Source organism: Podospora bellae-mahoneyi, chromosome 6 (genome assembly GCF_035222275.1).
Source record: "Podospora bellae-mahoneyi strain CBS 112042 chromosome 6, whole genome shotgun sequence".
Lineage (NCBI taxonomy): Eukaryota > Fungi > Ascomycota > Sordariomycetes > Sordariales > Podosporaceae > Podospora > Podospora bellae-mahoneyi.
The window spans coordinates 1,840,800-1,862,941 of record NC_085885.1 but is presented as its reverse complement, the minus strand read 5'-3'; the positions used below and the strand labels follow the sequence as shown (position 1 = coordinate 1,862,941).

Here is a 22,142-nt window from a genome sequence, read left to right as displayed (position 1 = left end):
CGCCTCAACCTCCAAATGCTTCAAATCCTCAAAAATAATCTGCACCATCCTCACCATACTCGCCTCCGCCGTCCGTCTCAGCACCTCGGAAAACCTCGGCCGGCTGCAAATCGTCAACCCCCTCCCCATCATATCACAAACACTCTCATCACTCAAAATATCCCCCCCCGGCCCACTAAGCATATCCTCCATCAAATGCAAAATCATCAACAACACCACCTCCTCCTGCGCCGGATCACTAATATCAAACTGACAATGCGTAATCGCCGCGCTCAAGCTCTGCATCGCAAGCGCGAATCTCGGGCTCACCGGCGCGACAAACCCATACGCCAAAAACTTTTGAATAGCCCTCAGCGCCAGCACAGTCACCGGCGCCGCCGTCCCCTTGGTCTGTATAATCTGCAAGAAGGGATACAGCAGCACGAGGGAATCAAACCGGTGAATGTCCTTCACCCCCGCCAGCTCCTGACGAAGCCGTCCAAAACCCGAAATGAGGGGGTTGTCCGCCAATGACTTTCCTTTTTTCCCTCTCAGACCCCATCTGTTTGTTGCCAGCTCGTTCGCGTCTTGCTGTTGCTGCTGCTGGCCAGCGGTGGACTTGCTTCTCGCTCTGGACGAGGGAGACGGCGGGGGGACGAGCTGGATGAGGTTGGGGCTCCCTCCTAGAATGGCCGACACGGACGAGTGCGGGGACCGGGCGTGCTTCTGGATGGCCGACGTGATTGCTATGCACTCGGATATCACCAGCGAGACTGGGTCGACGGCCACGGAAACAGGGCGGGAGCGGTACTGCATTCGGGAGGAGACGATCGGGCCCCCTCCTCTGGTTGTTGTGACGGTGGTGCTGTTCCGAGGGAGAGGGGTTCCTGGGGCAGAGGGGGCTGTTATGTTGTTGTTGATGTTGACGGTGTCCATGTTGGGTGGTACGGGAAGGGCATCGTTGCCCATGCTGCTGGTTTAGTGTGCGCTTCTAACCTGTCGTCCCTCGGTGGTTGGGAGAAAGGAGTCGCCCTTCGACGTGGGGTGGTTGGATATATATCTTGTCGGTTTTCGCTCGAGTTCAATCGAGGGGTCGAGTAGTTGGGTTGCGACTGCGAAACGCAAACAATTGCCCTTGTGACGATATTTGTTCGTGAGAAGAGGACAGACACACTATCAACTTTCCCCCATCTGTTTGTTCCGCCGTGACTGCCAGGCAACTCCCAAAAGAAAAGGTCTATACCCGTTAACCGCGTCAGCAAGAATTATGTCGCGAAGCTGTCTCGGTGAGATGTGTTTGATTCGAAGCGTCAGCGTCGTCACTTGCTGCTGGCTGGCACTCGGGGGGTAGGTTGCACCTCGTCGTCAACTGTAGGTACAATCCTGGTCCCTGAGGTGGGTGGATAGGACACCTTGAGGCTCAAAGCCGCGAAAGCCAATGAATTGTCAGGTAGCGAAGCCAAGCTCCTTGTCTAGGTGGTCAACTCCAGCGGCCACAATCGGTTAAACAGCGGTCATTGCCCCACAGCTACAGGCATCCACTCAACTGCCACCTGAATAAGCCACCGAGACACACTCATTACAACAGAATAGGGGGACAAAAAAAGATGTCGATGACATGACCCAGTCAGTTCATTTATCTTTATCATAGGTAGTCTTAAACAAAAAGAAGAAGAAACTTGAAAAACGCCTCTGCCATGAATGCTGGCCTGTTGCAAGAAAATGACACCTAGTGTACATGATATTATGTCGTTCCTTTTTGTCTTGCCGTGTTCCGTCCCGGTCTGGCTTTGCAAAAACGCCCACCCACCTCCCCCCCCCCCCTCCAGCCTCCAAAGTTCTAAAAGAGCCGGATGAAATAGTAAACAAAAAGTGGAAGAAGAAGAAGAACGGGATAGATACACAGACGTAACCATTATCGTGATCACGTCTTGGCACCCTCCTGCTTCCCCTCAACCTTCTGTTGCCCTTGCGCTGGCGCTTGAGCAGCAGGCTGAGCCTCAGCCTTCTTCTCCGCCTGAGCCTCCTTCTCCTTCTTATCTTGCAACGCGATGTTCTGCAGCTTGGTCTTATCTTGTTCCCACTGACCCGTGGTATCACCAAACTCTTCCTTGATCTTCTTGGACTTCTCTGCCTTTTGCTTTTCTTCGGCTTCCTTCGCTAACCTCTCTTTCTCCATTTGCTGTCATCATACATTAGCAGATATTCGGTCAACAGAGTCGGTGGAGGGAGTAGCGTACCTCCATGTGTTTGATATCGTCAACGCTAGGCTCGTACAAATGCCAGATAGTGTAGTGTGGCAAGCCCACGACCGAGAATTGCATCTTCTTGGCCATCTGCTAGTTGTTAGCTGTGTACCTCAGCAGCCACTCAGAAAATGCGACATACCTTTCCAAAACCTTCAGTCTCGGCATGCTTTTCGAAACTGAAAGCCGGGAAGTGAGCACCATAACGGAAAACTCTCGCCTTGGCCAGAATGCTGACGCCACCAACACCATCAATCTCCATCTCCATATCCGGGTCGCCGTAAGGATCACGCAGGTATGCCAGATGAGGCCGCCATGTCGCGTACTCGGCATAACCCTCCACAATGACAGCGTCTTCGTCAAGAGTGTCGGCAAGAGCAAGGGCGGTTTCCGACTCCTGCCACGAGTTAAGATCATAAGGCTGCTCTCCACCAAGCCAGTCGGGAAGAGGTCTCCAGACATCTGATCACACAAGAACCGTTAGCCAACCACCCCCACAGACATCGACACCCACCACAGAAAATACTCACTAGGAACAATAACATCCTTATTATGCCTCATCAAATCCTCCAAAATCGTAAACGGCGCCGTCTCCACATCCACATCCCTCCAATACACCCATGAATGATACGGCCTCAGCGCCGCACTCAACAACCAATTCCTCGCCCTTGCCATCAACTTCCGTCTAGGCGCCTGAGCCGCAAACCCATGCCTGCTCTCCACATCCTGATTCACAATCTGTCCAAAATCCTTCTCAATAATCGAAATCTCCCCAAAGTGCTGATTGTCATCCACATCATTCTGGATCGCCTCCAAGCTCTCCGTCAGCACCTCCAGCGTCCTGTCCTTGGAGTCCGACACCAAAAACGCCAGGTCGATCAGGTTGTGCGGGTACGTAAAATTCCTCAGGTGCGAAAAGAACATGCCCAGGTGCGACTCGGCGTCGCGCAGGGGCACGCAGAGCAGGATGCGCTCCTCCCTTTCCCACCCCCTGGCGGTGCCCTGGACGTTAGACAGGTCATAGTATCGCACCGTCTCGAGCTGGAAGTCGTCGCTGCTCGACAGCAGGCCGAGCGAGAGGACCGAGAGGACCGAGCCACCGTTCCAGGTGATCAGGCCGAAGAGGAAAAGGATGGCAGCGACGATGCCGAGCCGTACGAATAAGCGTTTTCGTCTTCGGGATATCGGTGTTGTGCCTCGTGGTGTGAATCTGTTTTCAAATCACAAGTTAGACCAGTCTCCCCAAAACCAAGCGCCACCCTGAGGAGAATAGAAAGAAGAAGAGAGCGCACCTGTGGGGGGAAATCTCAAATGTGTTCCCTCGCGGATAACCGTTAGAGTACCCGCTTACATGGTGACGGGGGACCACTTTGGACCCCGACGATGTGAAGGGCAGCATTTGTTTTTGTGTGGCGTGCACCGGAGTGGGTGTGAAGGCGTCACTATCAAAAACCGATGGGATAGTTTCCTCGCCCCCTTTCGTTGCGCGCGCAACCTTGGGACGTGGGAAAGCTTAAGCTTGAACCCCTGGGCGTTATCTCTTCGGGGGGACGGGGTGACGGTGAACGGGGGGAGAGGAGGGTACCGGTCTGGAATTCCGTTGTGGTCGTTGGTCAACGCATGGCTCGCCCGTTGTATGCAACGGATACGAAAAAAATAGACAATGGCGTGGCACGAGGAACAAGACTCGCTGAGGTGGCTTTGTGTTGGCGATGGATGGGTCAGGTTGGCAAAAGGTGTTCGCTCGCATCAGCCTCACGGTGCAGCGGCAACCCGTGGCGTTTCGTTTCTGATTTCGAAAAAGGGACCCCCCGGAGGCCTTGGCAGTGTTCAACTCCTGGCTGGCACATTTGCTGGGTCCACTGCCTGACTGCCGAAAAGCGGGTACCTATGACCAATGTCGTTTTGCATTTCCGCGCCGCAGATGGGTCGCAGAGATTGTCTCGGAAGGTACCGTATATTAAAGTAGCCGTCTCATTTACCAGAATCTCGTCCATCTGCAGCTGTTATAGACTGGCAAAAATCCCATGTACATCACATAAACACACATGAACAGAGGACAGCAATGAGGTGGAGGACATAATTGTATTGCATTCTTCTACTGTGTCTAAATCCTCTCTTACAGAAAAAGCCTCGGGCTCAAAGATTGTAGATGGATGATACCTACAACGCATCAACTTAACTCACCTGGTCTGGGTCTACATGGTCGCGCTTGGAAAGGTACGTCTTCTGTCAAGCTGCTGACGGTCAGCAAATAGTCATGGACGAATTGTTTTAAAAAGTTGATGTGTTGGGTCCAGTATCAGGCAAGCCGTTTTTACTCAGCCGTACAGACCGGCCCAAGCTGCCGTACACCATAACGGTGCATGACAGACCCGAACAACGGAAGCCAAATCACATCCCCGAAGGAAAAACACCACAACTGATCATCCCACCCGAAGGCGCTACAGTGCGGATGAATGGCTCGGTCGCACAATATCGTTGAATGGATAGACTATTGTCATCATGATGGACGAAGGGGGCGCGAGTTTGACGATAAAACATACCCAGACAGTCCGGTAGATGAGGTGTGACCACAGTCGTCGACGAGTCAATGTCCCTAACTTTGACAACAGTCAGCAAAAACTGTCGATAATTGGGGAATGGTGAAATGTGAAAGAAAAGAGAGATGGCATCAGAAAATTTTTGGTATAGGGTTGTCGCTCATTATAATTCAGAAGCAGAACTGAAAAATATTTTTTTCATCATAAAAGCCAGGGATGAGGAAGAAGCCATTCGTACCTTGACTGTGTTACTGTATTGTCGAAGCGATGGCGGGATGTAGCTGTCAGTTGGGTCAAGAAAGAAATCCTGCTACAACTTGTTAGTCAAAGCTGTCAACCAAGGGGGGCTTGTGACGAGTTGAAAAGAGGGTGTCCAGTCAGATGGTAGTGCATGTAGTTCAAAAGCGCTCAGAGAAAATCGCGAGAACTGTGTGTATAAGATCATCATAGGACGGGGAAGGTGAAGAAAAACGTACTGTATCCAGCGTAGAGCCAAAGCTGGGTTAGTTGTCGGTCCAGCGACCCCTCTGCCTGGCCAAGCCTTTGCAACCACCTCTCCGATCAGGTTCCTAGCGACCAAAGCGAGTCCATGATAACTAGACGCTCCTTCAAGAGAGGCTAAACTTGAAAGGAGAAGGAGGTCGCAAAGGATTGGTTTGTAGGTTGCAAAGTCAGGTGTTGGCCATGAGGAAAGGTTGCAGTGTTGTGTGGAAGAGAGGAAAAGCAAGTCGCGATAAATTTTTCAGAAGTTTAAACCTTTTCCCAGAGCTGTGGCTTGTGCGTGTGTGGTCCAAGCTTCATAGTGGGGTTCTGGAAGTGGCTTGCTGGAAATCCAAGATGAAGGCGTTGCAGGCAAGCCACAGGCGACCTCAGGCTTTGGTTTGACTTGAACTGAAAATCAACATCACTGACAAAGTCGACAGAAGCTCAGTGATCTTCTACTTTCGAATTCGGAGATCTCATCGCTTGAATCTTCTTCACGGAAACTGCACGACTTTTTTCCACCAGCCTCTCTCCACATATCTCACTTCAAGGAGAAAAGCATTTTCACCTCCTTTCAACTTACCCAGTTGATATCAAGCCACAATGGCTGACAGAAGACGTATCAACGGCCCTCCTGGGGCCACAATGGCGCCAGTATTTGAAGATGACGCCGGTCAACCAGAGATCAAAAACGGCAAGGGAAGAGATCGGGCACCAAATGTCATTCGCAAGACGTGTAAGTGGCCTATCCTTCTTCTAATGTACACACTCATCCACTGACACCTCTTTCAGTTCTCAAGACAGGCGTAACTCCATCAGCTTCTGGTTCCGCCTATCTGGAGTTTGAAGGGTCCAGCAAGAGTGGTATCTCAGGGTTGAAGCTCAGCTGCACAGTCCATGGGCCACGGTCTCTCCCAAGATCAAGCCCATTCTCACCCCACATCGTTTTGTCAGCCCATGTCAAATATGCGCCGTTTGCTACAAAGCAGAGACGGGGCTATCTACGAGACCCTAGTGAGAGAGATCTCGGCACCCATCTTGAAACAGCTCTTCGTGGGGCCATCATTGCAGATCGCTGGCCGAAGAGCGGTGTCGATATTATCATCTCGATCATTGAAGGAGACCAGGACAGAGAGACATCAAAATCTCAAGGGGATGAGACTTGGGACATGATGAACGTGTTGAGTGGGTGCATCACAGTGGCTTCAGCTGCATTGGCAGACGCTGGTATCGATTGTGTGGACACTGTTGCCGGAGGTGTTGCTGCACTCGTTCAAGATGCCGGCGAGGACTCAACGCCTAGGATTGTCGTTGACCCCATTCCGTCGGATCACGAGAAGGTATTGGGGGCTTGCTGCGTAGCCTATCTGCCCACAAGAGACGAGGTCACCAACTTGTGGTTCAAGGGTGATCTGCCAGCCGCCGATGCTGGTCTGTACACGCAGTTGGTGGAGAACGGCATTCAAGCTTCAAGAACCGCCAACCGGGTACTTGTTGAGTGCCTGGGTGAAGCTACGAGCTAAGCTTTATCAGCAAGCATATGTCCAACCTTACAATAATAGACATGAGTTCATGGATAAATCCAAGGTTGAGACAGGCGCAGTTGTTGTTACTTTCAGCCCTGGACATTAGTGACATGCAGTTAGCCACTGTGTTCACTGTGATCACTGTGGAGGCCAGGGAAGCCAAGGTGAAAATCATGGAAGCGGAGCAATCTGAAGTCTTGTTGTTCCCTCTTATCGCAAGCTGCAAGTCAGCGACGAACTGGGACAGATACGAGAATGCACATGCATCACAACCTGGATATCGAATGTAGCCTTCCGATTTGAGACTGGGATGATCCGGTTTGTGGGATTCTACCGTATTCATGAGCGGGGTGTGATTGCGCGTCGCTGGGAAACCGTCTCAAACTGGCGATGCATTTATTGGTCGCAAACAACTTTTTGTCGCAGGAAAGATGCCCGGTTCCCCAAGCTTTGGCTGTTTTTCGAGAAGCTTCAAACCATTTTCCGGCCAGATTTGCGGGTTCGGGGCTGTGGGGGCTTCCACAGTGTCCCGGGTGCAACGGACTGTGCCATTTCATAGTAACAAACCGGCCAAACAACGTCTCAATTTCTTCCACGTGGACACTGTGTGGCCGCAACCAAGAATGATTGCCCCTCCTTTTTCGGCGATCCAGGCGCCCTCTGCCGAACACCTCCCACGCTCTCCTGACGCTAAACACGCTAGAGCTGCAGCAGTGATTCGTCGCCCCCCTGACGTTATCGTTTCCATGGATGTTTGTGCCTGCGAGTTTTCCAAAGACAGCCGCTTGAGTCCGAAGCGCCAATCGTCGATTGACCAAAGAAAGAAGAGAAAGGCATCGCAACTCAGCCGCCATCCAGGCTGTGTTCTTCCTTCGTTTTTGTCGTAGTAATTCCTCAAACCGACACTCGTTCCCTCAATTCCACCTTCCTACGGCTGACAGCTCTGCGGTCCACGTTACGTTGCCTTTTGCTACCTTCAAATTATTATACGGCCTTTAATTCCATCAACTTGCCTAATTTCCGCTTCATTCGTCATTCGCTTTTCGTGCGCTCGCGATAGATAACCAGGAGGATAGCGACTCTCGACGTCGAACCTATTCTATACCTATTTCTCAAAACAGCGATCAATTGACTCGATGTGTTTGCGACCAAGGAACCTGTAGTACCACCCCGACCCAACCCCCACGGCGCAAACGCTGAGCGATCCGATTTTACTCGATCCCGAGAACATCTAAACACCTAAACACCCGAGGCTTTCATTCACGATGGGCGGCAAGAAGTGGCGATGGGGTGTTATACTCGACGCCGGATCCTCCGGAACCAGGTTACATATCTACCGATGGAAAGACCCAGAGAAGGCGCTCAAGGGCGCATCAAAACATGATCTCGCCAGTTTGCCAAAATTGATGACAGAAAAGATATGGACGAAAAAGATCAGGCCGGGAATCTCGACATTTGGGGAGAAGGTTGACCAGGTCGGCCCGGGTCACCTCCAGTCCCTGATTGACCATGCGCTCGAGATCATCCCCAAGGACAAGATCAGGGACACCCCGATATTCTTAATGGCGACGGCCGGTGTGCGCCTGCTTCCCGCGGTTCAACAATCAGCCTTAACGCGCGAGGTCTGCTACTACCTACGATCGAACACACAATTTTCGTTGCCAGACTGCGACATGCACATTCAAGTTATCAAGGGGGAAACAGAAGGATTGTATGGCTGGATAGCCTCAAACTACCTCCTTGGCGGCTTCGACAACCCCGATAAGCACCAGCATGGAAAAGGTCACCACACATATGGGTTCCTCGACATGGGCGGTGCCTCGGCGCAAATCGCCTTTGCCCCCAACGCCACCGAAGCAGAAAAGCACGCCGACGACCTCAAGCTCTTACGATTACGAACACTCGATGGCTCCCCTGTGGAATACAAAGTATTCACCACGACCTGGCTCGGCTTTGGCGTAAACCAAGCCCGTGAATCCTACGTCGAATCTCTCGAAGATTTGTATCCATCTTCCTCCACCGAACTCCCTGACCCTTGCTTGCCAAAAGGCCTGAGAACCACCCTCGACGGTGTCCCGGTAAAAACCCCCAAGCCGAAAAACACCATCCTCATCGGCACCGGCCACTTTGACGAGTGCCTTAAGAAAACCTACCCCCTCCTCGGCAAAGACAAACCCTGCAGCGACAACCCCTGCCTCATCAACGGGCAGCACGTCCCCGCCATTGACTTTGATGTCAACCACTTCATCGGCGTCTCTGAATACTGGCACACCACCCACGGCGTGTTTGGCGGCAAAGACGACAAGGCCTACGACTTTACCACCTACCAAAAGAGGGTAAAAGACTACTGCAGCAAGGACTGGACGTCCATCTCGAAAGGGTTGAATCCGAAAAAGGAGCATGCCGCCAAGAATGCGCAGGAGGCGTGCTTCAAGGCGAGCTGGTTGATCAATGTGCTGCATGACGGGATTGGGGTGCCGAGGATAGGGATGGAGGATTTACCCCAGGTTAATGTGTCCAAGGGCACGCAGGGGGCGTTGGAACATGCGAAAGAAAAGGGGTTTTTGGAGCCGTTCCAGGCGGTAGATAAGATTGATGGGATTGAGGTTAGTTGGACGTTGGGGAAGATGGTGCTTTACGCTGCTGGGCAGGTGCCGCCGAAGAGTGGGGATGATGGGTACCCTGTGGGATTTGGGAGTAATGTTGTGAGCGGGAAGGCGGTGCCGGATGATTTTCAGTTTGCGGGCTCGAGCTGGAGGCCATTGGGCGGTGATAATGGGAAGCATCATAATGGCACGGTGGGGGGGGATGACGATGACTGGGATTTGGACGCGGAGGATATTTTGGATCGGGCGAGGACGAGGGGAGGGCAGATGGGGTTTTGGGTGTTTTTGGGGTTGGTGGGGTTGGTGATGTGGTGGTTTAGGAAACGGGAGAGGAGGATGAGGGTTTACAGCCGGGTGAGGGGCTTGACGAGGCGGAGGAGGAGTCATACCGGAAAGTATGTACCTGGTGGGAATAGGAGTCCGTTGACGAAACTCACTACCAAGCTCTTTGGGGGGAGATCGTCAAGTGGGGGTTATGAGAGGGTGATGGAGGAAGGGGAGCTCGATCGGTTTGAGCTGGGGGATGTTGCATCTAGCAGCGGCAGTGGGGAGTATTCTGATGAGGACTCGAGCAGTGACCACTCCCGCGGATCGAAAGCCGGATCTCAGTTTGGGAGGAGCTCGGGCCTGGCGACGCCTACTGCTACGAGCGGGGGTGGGCTGGGTGGGGGGTATGGGTTTGAGACTGTGACGACGATGGGAGGGGGGATGTCGGCGCTGAATAGGAGCGGGTTAGTGGTGAGGACGGATAGTAGGGAGCGGTTGAGCCTGCCGTTGAGTGGGGGTGTGGGAGGGGTGACTGGGAGGAGGAGCAGGGCGGGGAGTCCGACTAGGATGAAGAGTCCTTTGGGGGGAGGGATATCACCGCTGGATGACAGGTGATTTGTGTGAAGGGAGAGAGATGTGAAATGGGTATATGTGATATGGACTGCCTTGTTTTTTTGTGATGGAACATGGAAGAGATGTAGGAATGATGAATTGCTAGCGACTGGTTATTGGGTGTGGTATCACTTTTAGTATCTGTTCACTTTTCTTGTTCACAAAAGAGGACTTTTTGTTGTTTGGGATGGGCAAAGACATTTAGCATTTAAGAGTTTAGTATTCTTTCGATTCAAGGGATGCATTTCCATCGGATATTGCTTGACTATATTTGGCATGCTTGCGATTTTGTCATGTCTAGTTTTGGGTTGTTTGGATATATATTTGTCCAAATACTCCCCATCACTCTCTCCAGTCTATGCAATCCTGCACCAAGGCCCATGTCGAGGTTAATAATCCATACTTACTGCTAATTAGCCCAAAGTAGGTGCCTCTCCTACTAACTTCTTTTTGAACAATTCTTTTGGATGTAACATTATTCTATGAACCGGAAAAAAAAAAGAGCAGCCCTGAACTCCCCCTAAGACACTGGCTCCTTTGATGCACCCTCCAAACCTCCTTCTTCAGTTCATACATTTCCCGGCTAATTTCCCTCTGTCATCTAACCCCCATTCCTCAAAGCTCAATACCCTAAACATCCCTCTCAAGAAAAGCCGGATCAGCCCTCACCCTCCCCTCAAACTTCCTCCACCACTGCTCAAAAGCCTTGATCGGCACCACCTCCTCCCCGTTGTGCATCCTGCCCGAGTAACTGCTCAAAAAGTTAAACGCATTGTTTATTATCCTCTGAGCCAACTGCAACGTTTGTCCCCCATCATTACTCCCCGTCCCTGCTGCTGTTGGAACCAAAGCTTTGGACTGCTTCTCGGCCAACTCCTGCATCTTCAACCCGACGGCCGCCTCTGGCTCGACGCTTATTCCTATTGCCACCCCCTTGGAGGTGTCGTTGCTGAGTTTAAAGATTGCAGAGGGTTTCCCGTGGCCTAGGGCGCCGAGAAAGGCAATGTCGAATTCTTGACCGGAATTGGGGTCCGTGGGGGGAGTGAGGAGGTGGATTGCTGCTGCGTGGGCGGGGGGGAGGGTTATACCCGGCAGGAGGAAGACGACGATGTGGGAGAAGGGTTTTGTGTTGGGGGAGGGGGGGATGGAGTAGATGAAGGAGGTGTCAGAGAGAATTTTTGTTGGGGTGGTTATGACGGGTTGGCCGGCGGGGACGAGACCGAAGGTTTGGGACATTGTTGATGGGTGAGATATCAACACAACAAGCGGGATGAATGGTGGTGTGTGACGAGGCTGGCTACACTACGGGAGCATAAACCTGCCTGGGCTTTCAAAGTTCGGGATAATTCCGTCCGGTGGTTCGGGAGGATGAGTGGGGGTTAGGTTGACAGTTGGGCTTTTGCTCAGGTGACTACCTGACAAGGTAGGTAGCCGTTTTGGGTGGTTTAATGCCGCCGGATAGAGAACCCGTGGGTTCGGATGGTTGGTAGGCCGAGGCTTGTGAAAAGACGATCTTATCTTTTGCTCGGTGTGTGGTGGTTAATGACGAGATGCTGACGGATTGGGTGGTTCCACGGTCGATGTGTTTGGTAACCAATCGCAAGCCTCGAACTGGGTGCTCAACTCAGATCATGCGCTCTCCCAAATCGATAAAGCTGCTGTATAAGTGCCCAGGAGGTCCGCGTGTGTTCCCCGGCACATGCGAGGATTGGTGGTACCGATGGCTACACGAAGGCTTTGGTGAGGAGCTGTCGTTCGTGGTGGTCGTCTCTACTAGGGAAGCATGTATATGCAATGCAGATGAATGAGTGTTGTGTGAGTTGAATAGTTTGCCAGTATTTGTCAACGGTGACTGGGTCCAGGCCTATATGATCGGCCGGTAGACGTCTCGAGTTGTTCCTGGCGTGCTTCTAGTGCAAATCAAATCAACCATGCTTCAAAGAAGTCGAATCCACAGAATCACCTTCCCAGTTCTAGAGCGCTCCACACAAAGGTGCCAAGACAAACTGGAAGATGTCAAGAACTCGAAGCATTTCTTGGACGCTGTGCTGTGCCGGCCCGCAGTGGGGTTCAGTTCAGTTGCAGCACTGCCAGCGGACGGCGGCGGGGGTGTCGCATACGCTTAGGTCACGGCCTCACTCACATATGCACCACTTCATCCCTCCATCACTCCATCACTCCATCGCTCCATCAGCTCTGCCTCTCCTTGCAAATCGCAATCCCTGTTTGTTTTCCCGCTGGAGAAGGTCGTGAACCATGGATGCCACCCGGCGTTGGTCCTACTGGGGACCACCTGCAAGAGCCAGGTAGGATCCATCCGTCCATCTCTCATCATCCCTCACCTCTGCAAATCCAATCCTTGTCCCATTGTCCCATTGTCCGTCTGCCCGGCTGTCCGGGATGCACAGCGGGAGGGCTGTGATGAACGGGACTAACGTTTAGGACGGGAGGTAGGCCCGGTATCAGGCAAAGCCTTTTCCCACTTATATCAGCTTATATCTCGCATGTATCGCCGTTTGCTGGTTCTGCTTGGCTGTTCAGTTTGCCTGTTTGTTCTCATCATTATTATCATCATCTGGATCTTGGCCTGCCTTCTTTCTGATTTTCTGTTCCCTTCAAAGCTTGTTTCTTTCGACTCGGTTGTTAAAGTTGTTGCGAGACCGAGTCTTGGTCTCATTGCCGTGCAGCGCCGCGCACCGCACAGTCTTCGATCCACTTCTCCATTTAAACGGAACCCAAGTCTTGTCGTTGCAACTTCATCTTCACCGGCGCGCATCCGTCGCAAGAGAGCCATTGTTTCTCAGTCCATCTTCGAGACAGTTCCGAAAGTTACACGTGCTGAGCAGCCAAACTCGTGGCCAAAAAGTAATCATGACACAACAGCGGTTGGCCACCATTGACATGGTGAACGACTGTGATGGGTGAGTTCACAATATCCTATTCCGTGCAGCTACACACCCTTTTCTTCTTAGCAACGAGCTATTCCAGCCGGCGACCCTGCAGCTGGCACTACTCATCCAGCCGGCCGCGTTGAATGGATGTGCCGACGCCTCTCATCATGCTTGGCCCCCAAAGCCTGCCTTACCGAGACGTTGTGCGACGTTGGCATCTGTGAGACCTGCCGGATCTGCCACCTCTGCCGCCACGCACGCGCGGGTCTAGATCTGAGACATATAAACTTCACAGAATATTTTGACTAAACACCATGACGCAGCTTCCCCGACCTCGAGACGAACCCCAGAGGATATGCAGACCAGCTAAGCAGACTCTACACCCTCGTCTGGGAAGATGACCAAGGCGCCTTCCCTATCGGTTACCTCCCCATCACTGTCCTCGATGCCCTCAGAAAGACCCCCGCCAGTATCCGCGGCCGTCTCGATATCAACCCCACCGCCAGAACCGCCGCCCTATGGCAGAACCTCAAGTCCTACGAAGAGCGCACCAAGCAAGCCGCCCAACTGACCTCCTACTGGCGCAAGAACCAAACCTTCCGCCTCCTCAGAGGATGGCGCAACGAAATGTGGCCCGTCTACGGCCGCAACGGCGAGCTCCTCATGAGCATCGAGCGAGCAGCCATGGGCCTCTTTGGCACCACTCGCTACGGAGTACACATGACGGCCTACCTCCGTCGCAAAGACAACACGAGCGTCTACGACTTCCGCATCTGGGTCCCCAAGCGCTCCAGCAACAAGTCAACTTACCCCGGCATGCTGGACAACACCGTTGCCGGCGGGCTCATGACCCACGAGGATCCCTTCGAATGTATCATCCGCGAGGCTGACGAGGAGGCGTCCCTCCCCGAAGATGTCATGCGCCGGAGCGCGGTGGAAACCGGCACTGTCACTTACATCTTCATCACGGATGAACGGTCAGGAGGAGAGCCAGGGTACATCTACCCCGAGTGCCAATGGGTCTATGATCTCGAACTGCCGTCTGATGGGAGCGTCGTCCCCAAGCCCAAGGATGGCGAGGTGGAGAGCTTTAGTCTACATACGGTGGAGGAGATCCAGGAGCAGCTTGCCCAAGGGTTGTGGAAACCCAATTGCGCCATGGTCATGCTCGATTTCCTTGCGAGACACGGTGTCTACACTCCGGAAAACGAGCCATACTATGATCAGATTTGCGCCCGGGCCCATCGCTTCATTCCCTTTCCTGGACCACACTGGGATTACCAGCATCCTGATACGAGGTGTTGAAGAACAAGAAGCTAGCTCCGTGTCTGGATATTTCTTCTGTCATTGCCCCCATCCTCCAGCTTTTTTTTTTTGTTCCTGTCCATAAATTTGTTCCTTTTGCACCCTTAACGCCAGATTCCCCATGCTGTACTACTCCTTCTCTCTCTTCTTGCTTCTCGAAAGGGTCTTTGGTTGCGGGCGCGCTTGGAGAAATGGCTATTCCTTTGATAGATTTCATATTATAGACGCAAGCAAAGTCTTTTCCTCTCTCGTTTAACCAACATGAGCGCTCTCGTCCGATGGTGTGGTTTGCTGTCCATAATCAAGTTGATCATCGTCTGCGAACCAAGAGGTAGACGTATTCCACCCTCAACGGGGTGAGCTTCTTGTAAGGCCCGACAAGAGACATCAGCAGCCCGCCGAAGGAGATGTATGCCTTGCTGTATTTCCACTCGTGTCAGCCGTTACTTTCCATGTTACCAGTCGGCGAAACATACATCGTCTGCCCGTCCTCCCCATCCTCAAACTTGTAAATCTTGCCGTAGCAGACATAGTCGTACTGGTCGGCAAGCGAGCCCTCGCTCGCACCCATCTTGGCGACGTCGCGCCAGCCGCGCTCGTCGTCTTTGGTGCCGTCGTAGTGGAGGGAGGTGGCGATGAGCATGTTCAGCTCGTCGCCTTCCTTGCAGGGGAAGAGCTCATTGTTGATGTCGAGGGTGATCTCGATTGACTTGTCTTCCGAGGTGGCGTAGATGCGGTCGACGCGGTCGTATTTCTTGTCGGAGAGCTTGTGGACGCGGAAGTTGTCCTCGAAGAGCTGGGCGTCGGAACCGAGGCCAGCCATTTTGATTGTGGTATTGGGGGGAGGGGCGGTGGTGGTTAAGCGAGGGTAAAGGGGGTTGGCGAGAATAAAGCAATTGGTTGTGCTGGACGACTCAAGAGCTCTTGTGTGATGGGCCGGTGTTTGATGGTTGCGACTGAAGTCAAAAAAATCCCAAGGCTGAAAACGACTAGCGCTCCAAGGTCTGGGGAAACGGGTGGGGGCCGCACGGGCAGGGGTCCTTGTCACTGAGGCTGGCGGCGGGGCTGTCCCTTGCAACTGATATCGAAACTTTTTGAGCTTATCGGTCATCAACCCCTCCAATTGACCCCTCCATAGCTTCCGCGACAGCTACACTTTTTGGACCAATCTTTAAACATGTCATTCGTCAAGAGAAATACAGTACTGTCTTCGAGACCTGGGAGAGCCATCCCATCGGCAAAGCAACCAGATGCCGAGAATCAACCACCACCGCCGGGTGTGAGACCGTCGCCGCTGGACGGTCGACCAACAACGTCTACCGGAACCGCATCGCTAGATCAACTCCTTGCTGGTCACAGTGGGTTGCCACTTGGAACCTGTCTTTTGGTGGAAGAACAAGGGACGACAGACTTTTCAGGTATCCTACTCAGATATTATGCTGCCGAAGGCCTCGTCCAAGGACACCAAGTACACCTCGTCGGCTACCCACCACAATGGAGGAGGAACCTCCCGGGCCTAGCCGAACCCGACAAGAAATCAAAGTCAGAAAAACCACCACCGGCACAAGAGGAAAAGATGAAGATTGCATGGAGATACGAAGCTCTTGGGAACTCAGCAGCGTCAGGAAATACCCCACGAGGAGATGCCAACCAGCCCACCTTCTGCCACTCGTTCGATCTCGCCAAGCGCCTCGAGCCAGCTGTTTGTAAAGGGTCACTCAATCCAACACCGAGCACTGGCCCGCCTTTGTTTGATGCCAGACCTCAGCCAACGAGTATATCTCCTCTAAAAGCCATCATCAGACACCTGCAGACGAAGCTCGAAACCTCGCCCTCAAGCAATATTCACCGTGTGGTTATCCCCAGTCTTTTGCTGCCAGAGCTTTACGCACCACAATGCAGTCTTCCATCCGAAGTGCTGCAATTCTTGCATGCTCTAAGGGCGTTACTACGAAGGTACAGCACCCAGTTGACGGCGATTATCACTCTACAAACGTCGCTGTTCCCAAGGAGTTCAGGGTTGGTTAGGTGGATGGAGTTGCTGTGTGATGGAGTGCTTGAGTTGATTCCTCTACCGGCTACGCCTGGGGCAGCTCCTCCGTCAAGCTCATCTGAGAAGACTGAACAGGCACAGGGGCTGCTGAAGGCACATACGCTACCGATTTATCATGAGAAGGGAGGTGGTGGAGCCGAGACGAGCTCGTTTAGGGAGACTCTTTCGTTTAGCTTGAGTGCGACGAAGGGTCTTAATATCAAGCCTTATAGCTTGCCGCCTATGGAGGAGGAGGAGAACAAGAAGGAGAAGTCACCTGCTGGTACGGTCAGGGATGGGGTTGACTTCTAGCCGAGTGCCATGGGTGCTTCGGACAGGCAGATCTTGATCCCAATTTCTCCCACACTCGGGTCCTGACCTCGCCTTTGGTCCGACCTATCCTCACAATGGTTGTATCGAGAACCATGGCCAACAAGAACTCGAGTTGAGGCACACTGCCCCTCAAAGACGGGACCATCGGGCCGATCAGTCATGACGCTTTGTGATCTATCATGCAGCTACTTTGCACTGCTGTGCGACCAACCTCACGATGCTGTGCCCCGGCAGCAGATTATATTTTGAAAATGACAATGGCACATGGCCGTTGGAACTGGGCTGCTTCAGTGGGCATCGAAATGCTCAGTGATATCTTGAATCTTGACAATTTCTCACAATTTTGGGTCGAGAGAATTTGTGGCTTGCAATGTATGTACGACCGTTACAGCCCCCGGTGTAGCTAGTAGCTGATGATAATCATCTATATCTGCCTGCACGGACCCCTTCTCTCTGGAAAATCAGCCAAGCCGACTTTTTTCTGTTCTGGAATAGTGGAGCCCCACAAAATTTTCTGTCCCATAAATTTGCTTCCAGAGCAACTCACCTCCAAAATCCTTTTTCTTCTCCAACGTTGCTGCTCTCTTCCTCAGAGCAGCATCGCCAAACACAAGGTATGTCGACTTTCACTTCTACTATCACCCCGCCTTACAGCACAACGAAGAGAGAGAAACCTCTTTTACATGATTATACAAATCTTCGTATCAATCTGTCAATCCACTGAATACTCTGTGATGACCGCGAACTAGTCCAAGGCTTATGATATCTGGTTCTCTCTCTTCATTTTATGTTATGTACAAAACCATTCAAATGAGTTTCTTTCTAACTTTGTTTACAGATCAGTGTTGTTTCAAGATGGCCACTTCTACCTCTACCCCAACCCACCCTCCTGTCCGGATCTCGCTGATCGCAGGCCGGTACCTCGTCTTTGACATTGACGCGGTGATGGTCTTGAGGCGGAGTTTTGGGCTCTGCGGGGTGCTGACAGGCACGATGCCGCAGAACCCTACGCAGAACTTGTTTCTGAGTATGCCGGAGGAGCTGAGGGCGGAGGAGGCGAGGTTGGTGGTTGATAGAGGGGCGGGGTATGTTGCTGATGAGGCGGGTGATCATTTGAGGCTTCTCAAGGAAATGAGCTCGGGTGTAGGGGAGAAGAGGAGGGAGGTGTATTTGAGGGAGCTGAGGGAGAAGAGGGTGGCGGCCAAGAGGCTGTTTGATGAGGAGAAGGAGGCGGTGAGGAGGATGCATGAGGGTAAGAGGGGGAAGGGGAAGAAGAAGGTGCAGAAGGTTGAGGAGGGTGGTGGTGGTGGTGACTCGCTTTTTGAGACGGCGACTGCTGTGCAGCCTGCGCCCAAGGAAGCCCTACCTGCCATTACGCCTTCGACTAGCAATGCGATGCTTGATCCGGCGGGCACTAGTGGTGCTATTGCTGATGAGAACTTGCCTGAGCCGTCTGCTTTTTACAGGGAGCTGAACAAACGAGGCTATTTCACCACGCCGGGGCTCAGGTTCGGTGGAGGGTATTCGGTTTATCCGTCTGATCCCTTCAAGTTTCATGCTCATTATTTGAGTAGCTGTTATGGATGGGATGAGAAGATTCCGATGTTGGATATTGTTACTAGTGGACGGCTGGGGACAGCGGTGAAGAAGAGTTTTATGTTTGGGGCGGAGAGGGAAGAGGAGGAGGGAGGGAAGAAACGTGGGAAGGGGGAGGTGAGGATGTTTTGTGTTGAGTGGGCGGGCATGTAGATGTGTTGCGAAGCAATGATACCCTTTTTAATTGTCTGTTGTATCTTCTGTTCATGACATGTACTGCTTTTGATGAAAACATGATGTGGGATGGATTAAGATGTCCAATCCAAGTCGGTTGACTTCTCGAGGCCCTGGTAGTGTCTGAGTAGCTCGTTGATACTGGGAAGTAGACGGTCCCGAGTCAAAATACACCTCCATCAGCATGTTTTTCTTGCTCGGCACCTGAAACATGACAACTTCGGCATGTAGGTAGGTAATCTTGATCACCCGGATATTGACAGGATGGAAATGCTCAAATTTGTACTTTCTGTATGAGAACTCTTTTTACAAAAAAAAAATATTTAAAGGAAAAAAGACCAACATCATCAACCGCAATCTCGCTCTCTGGACATAGATGTGTAAACCACCTCATGTACTGCCACCACAAAATGTAAACGCTTTCTTCCCATAACAAGATCCGTATTAAAAACAATATCCCCCCCTGCTCTCACCTGATTTACCCCCCCCCCTCCCACTTCCCTCGCTGTTTATCCCCCCCTCAAGGAACATAAATCCTACTAAAACTACTCACCTCCCTCCTACAGCAAACACACTTGTCATAATTGTTCATCGCCAAGCTCACCCTGCAATCATCACAATACCCCAAACACCTACACGGCCACACAATAATCGTCCTCGGCGCGCACTGGCAAACCACACACTGCGGCCCCTCCGCCCCCAGCCCCGCCCCCCCTTCCTTCCACGACTCCTGCCCTCCCCTCGCCTGCGCCTCCGACCGCCGAGTGAGAAGCAGCTGCTCAAGCTGTCTTTCTTCCTCTTCTGGACTCATCCTCTGCAACGGGTTGGCACGGTTAAGGTTGGTGAGCAAAATCTGCGCTCGCTGCCGCTGGAGCGCTTGCTTGTACTTGGAGCGCGTCATTATCGTGCCGGAAGATAAATGGGCGGCCAGGGTCTGGGCTTCGTCTCGGTCGGCGGCGGACTGGGGGTGTAAAAGTCGGGCGAGGGTGGTTGGGTCGATGGGGGTGTCCAACACGGGGGAGGGTTCCCTTGATCGCTGGAGGACAGAGACGAGAGCGGAGGAGCTGAGCTCGGTGCCGGGGTTTTGCTGCGTGGGTGTTCGCTGCCCGTCGTCAAGCCAGTCGTTGTTGTTGTCATTGTCAGTCTCCCAGCCAAAGTCACTCTCGACAGAGGTCTCCGTCGTGGAGATCATGCTTGTCGTGTCAAAGTCAGGGTCGTTGACATCGACCTCCTCATTGCCGGCCGTGATCAAAGGGTGGGAGGGGACGTATTCCCCGCTGGTGTCCTTATTCCCCCACCAGCCATCCCGCAAGAAGTAGCTGTAGAGCTTGGTGTCGACTTCTGCCTCGTTGCGGTTGTCCATCCTGCTTCTGAGCAGCTCCTCCACATCAACCTGGTCGTCCCGTGGAATCGTAAAATAACCCCCATTGCCAGGAGAAAGAATATCAGCATACGACTCCCCATTCTGTCTCGACCTCCCCTTCTTATCCCGCCCGTCCGACTTCTTCGGCCGTTCAGACAACCCCCTCAGCCAACGCGGCGGGTTCCTCCAACCAACAAACCTGAGAAAACTGACCGTACACAATGCCCAAGTAACCACCACAAGACGTGAAATATGCATCATGTAATCAACCGCCATGAGCCACCTGGAACTCCTCTCCGCAGCCCCAACCCCATCCCTCTGCCTCCTGCCAGTGCCGTCCTTCTTGGAAACCTGCTGCGCCGACTTCTCCCTGGCATACCCATTGTTGACCCCCGGTTGCCCATTTCTAACCGGCACAAGTCCTATCGTGCCGACCGTATCAAACCGAGATCCAGGAATGCCTCCGATCCACTGCATCTTCAGGTCCTCAATCTCACGGAACCGGTCCTCTTCCAGCCAGGTATACCGCTTCAAGTTCACCTTGTGGTCCTCATTAAGATAAACCGCCTCGCTAGCCATGGTGATGGCACCAAAGCCAGCCCGGACCAGCGCGGTGTAAAAGTCCATATCCATCCTAATCCGGATCTCGGAAAGTGAAACGTTTGCCTGCATGTTGGCATGAGCACGGAGGAAGCGCTGCTTGAAGGTAAGCTGTTCCGTCTCGCCGCCGGTCCCAGCCTCGGGCACAGCGAGAGCGGAAAGTGTCAGGGCCACGAAGTAAATGACCGCACAGGAAATGATGCCAATCAAGATGAGAGTGTGAGGAATGATTCCGATGATGTACACCGTGGGATATCTCAACAGCCCCTGGCTAGTGGGATCGTCAACAGAAAAGTTGAATGTACTCCAAACCATGCACCCCATTGAACAAAGCCCATAGAATCCGGTACTGATCAGACGGAATCTTGGCTGCAAGTTCAGCAATCCCAATATGTGGCTAGTGACGTAGCTCATGGTTGAGATAAAAGTGACCAGCAATACTTCAGGGGGTGTGTTGACGCGCTTCATGATCATGGCACGTGTGAGGGCAATCTTGGTGCCCATGTTAGCATCCGCTGCTGCTTTAGAAGCATTGGAGGCGAAAAGACCCCATCCGAGCTGGCTACTGATAGCAGCATCAGCTTCTGCAAAAGCCAGAGACTGTTCAAAGAGCGTTGTGCCCGTCTCGGTGCCCGTCGGGCGTCCCTGTACAGTGCACGAAAGCACTTCCATAAACTGGCCAAAGCAAAACGTCAGGAAAAGTGGCCATAATCGGGAGAGGGAGCCAACGAGCTCCGATTGTTCCTGATTATACCATGGTACCATCCGGACAGAACGGCATGAATCCTCGTCGCTGGCACCGAACAGCAAAGTTGAGCTCAGTCCATGAAAAAAGCTGTTTGCTTCGGAGAACATAACGTCGAAGCTCTTGTTAGGATCGCCCCACCGCAAGTGGGCGAAATCCGGAGAGGTCTGGCACTGAATGGACTGGAGAAGTCTGCGAGCCTGCCAGAGCAGGAGCAAGATGGTTGGGAGTCGAAGCAGCACCCGGATATGCCATGCAAGTCGTAAACGACGCCGAGTCGCGGCAAATATGTGCGTCCGATTAAAGAGGATAGCCATCGCAATGCAAGTTATGGCCCATTTGCTTGTTGCGTAGCTCAAAACGCTCCCAATTCCTCTCGCTCCCTCCATCGAGAAGCGGGATACCGAGGCGGTAGGATCTTCAGCAGCAGCAGAGGCGGCGGCGGCGGTGGCAGTGGCGGAAGAGGATGCGACGTCGCTAAGTATGCTGGCTGTCGTGCTGCTGATCGAGGACGAGAGTGCCGACGAAAAGACACCCGCATCGGTGGGATCGGCCATGGTTCGTTGTCCAAAGTTGTCAACCGCATCTGGAAACGAGATAAAAGAGCCCAATTTCCCCAGCTTCATGACCATCCTTGGTCCTGCCAACACCAAGTCTTCCAGCGACGGCGCGAGCCTCGACATGTTCATACTCATCTTGAGATGCTGAGTTGTCCATAGTGTAAAGTTATGCCACACACTGGTGTTGTCGAAAGAGGGTGTGGTGGTTGCCATGACGGCTTGTGGTATCGTTTCGTCCATGGTAGGCTTATATCAAAGGACCTCGGACCGCCGGAAACGAG

The 22,142-nt window shown here is 52.7% G+C and overlaps 9 protein-coding genes across 9 annotated transcripts; 5 read left to right on the top strand and 4 right to left on the bottom strand.

Moving 5' to 3' along the window:
* Positions 1 to 5,469, bottom strand: ANP1 (Mannan polymerase II complex anp1 subunit). Its single transcript, XM_062880663.1, has 7 exons — positions 5,245 to 5,469; positions 5,007 to 5,075; positions 3,518 to 4,828; positions 2,756 to 3,435; positions 2,368 to 2,687; positions 2,220 to 2,315; positions 1 to 2,161 (listed from the first exon to the last, which is right to left on the bottom strand). The coding sequence occupies exons 3-7, from the start codon at positions 3,622 to 3,624 to the stop codon at positions 1,904 to 1,906; spliced, it is 1,461 nt and encodes a 486-aa protein (XP_062729489.1). The 5' UTR covers positions 3,625 to 4,828; positions 5,007 to 5,075; positions 5,245 to 5,469; the 3' UTR covers positions 1 to 1,903.
* Positions 5,470 to 5,636: 167 nt separating this feature from the next.
* Positions 5,637 to 6,774, top strand: MTR3 (3'-5'-exoribonuclease; the record flags this gene model as incomplete). The annotated part of the gene is made up of 2 exons (XM_062880664.1): positions 5,637 to 5,987; positions 6,044 to 6,774. Exons 1-2 carry the CDS (start codon positions 5,855 to 5,857, stop codon positions 6,772 to 6,774), a joined length of 864 nt encoding a protein of 287 aa, XP_062729488.1. The 5' UTR covers positions 5,637 to 5,854.
* A 1,268-nt stretch (positions 6,775 to 8,042) lies between these two features.
* YND1 (Golgi apyrase) lies at positions 8,043 to 10,265 on the top strand (the record flags this gene model as incomplete). The annotated part of the gene is made up of 1 exon (XM_062880665.1): positions 8,043 to 10,265. The coding sequence occupies one exon, from the start codon at positions 8,043 to 8,045 to the stop codon at positions 10,263 to 10,265; it is 2,223 nt and encodes a 740-aa protein (XP_062729487.1).
* A 627-nt stretch (positions 10,266 to 10,892) lies between these two features.
* Positions 10,893 to 11,498, bottom strand: QC761_602110 (uncharacterized protein; the record flags this gene model as incomplete). Its single annotated transcript, XM_062880666.1, has 1 exon — positions 10,893 to 11,498. The coding sequence occupies one exon, from the start codon at positions 11,496 to 11,498 to the stop codon at positions 10,893 to 10,895; it is 606 nt and encodes a 201-aa protein (XP_062729486.1).
* A 1,635-nt stretch (positions 11,499 to 13,133) lies between these two features.
* QC761_602120 (uncharacterized protein) lies at positions 13,134 to 14,580 on the top strand (the record flags this gene model as incomplete). The annotated part of the gene is made up of 2 exons (XM_062880667.1): positions 13,134 to 13,183; positions 13,477 to 14,580. The coding sequence occupies 2 exons, from the start codon at positions 13,134 to 13,136 to the stop codon at positions 14,456 to 14,458; spliced, it is 1,032 nt and encodes a 343-aa protein (XP_062729485.1). The 3' UTR covers positions 14,459 to 14,580.
* RPB8 (DNA-directed RNA polymerases I, II, and III subunit RPABC3) lies at positions 14,337 to 15,522 on the bottom strand. Its single transcript, XM_062880668.1, has 2 exons — positions 14,935 to 15,522; positions 14,337 to 14,877 (listed from the first exon to the last, which is right to left on the bottom strand). Exons 1-2 carry the CDS (start codon positions 15,279 to 15,281, stop codon positions 14,769 to 14,771), a joined length of 456 nt encoding a protein of 151 aa, XP_062729484.1. The 5' UTR covers positions 15,282 to 15,522; the 3' UTR covers positions 14,337 to 14,768.
* A 113-nt stretch (positions 15,523 to 15,635) lies between these two features.
* On the top strand, positions 15,636 to 16,802 carry ELP4 (Elongator subunit elp4; the record flags this gene model as incomplete). Its single annotated transcript, XM_062880669.1, has 1 exon — positions 15,636 to 16,802. One exon carries the CDS (start codon positions 15,636 to 15,638, stop codon positions 16,800 to 16,802), a length of 1,167 nt encoding a protein of 388 aa, XP_062729483.1.
* Positions 16,803 to 17,582: 780 nt separating this feature from the next.
* Positions 17,583 to 18,572, top strand: SEN34 (tRNA-splicing endonuclease subunit; the record flags this gene model as incomplete). Its single annotated transcript, XM_062880670.1, has 1 exon — positions 17,583 to 18,572. The coding sequence occupies one exon, from the start codon at positions 17,583 to 17,585 to the stop codon at positions 18,570 to 18,572; it is 990 nt and encodes a 329-aa protein (XP_062729482.1).
* Positions 18,573 to 19,113: 541 nt separating this feature from the next.
* Positions 19,114 to 22,101, bottom strand: QC761_602160 (uncharacterized protein; the record flags this gene model as incomplete). Its single annotated transcript, XM_062880671.1, has 1 exon — positions 19,114 to 22,101. The coding sequence occupies one exon, from the start codon at positions 22,099 to 22,101 to the stop codon at positions 19,114 to 19,116; it is 2,988 nt and encodes a 995-aa protein (XP_062729481.1).
* Positions 22,102 to 22,142: the final 41 nt, after the last annotated feature.

What these genes read in the sequence shown, in the direction of transcription:
- ANP1 (XM_062880663.1), bottom strand. Translation starts at nt 3,624, where the DNA reads ATGCTGCCCTTCACATCGTCGGGGTCCAAAGTGGTCCCCCGTCACCAT. An exon ending in TTTGAGATTTCCCCCCACAG is followed by an intron (nt 3,436 to 3,517) that starts GTGCGCTCTCTT and finishes ATTTGAAAACAG; the next exon opens with ATTCACACCACGAGGCACAA. An exon ending in TAAGGATGTTATTGTTCCTA is followed by an intron (nt 2,688 to 2,755) that starts GTGAGTATTTTC and finishes TTGTGTGATCAG; the next exon opens with ATGTCTGGAGACCTCTTCCC.
- RPB8 (XM_062880668.1), bottom strand. Translation starts at nt 15,281, where the DNA reads ATGGCTGGCCTCGGTTCCGACGCCCAGCTCTTCGAGGACAACTTCCGC. An exon ending in GGGGAGGACGGGCAGACGAT is followed by an intron (nt 14,878 to 14,934) that starts GTATGTTTCGCC and finishes GTGGAAATACAG; the next exon opens with CAAGGCATACATCTCCTTCG.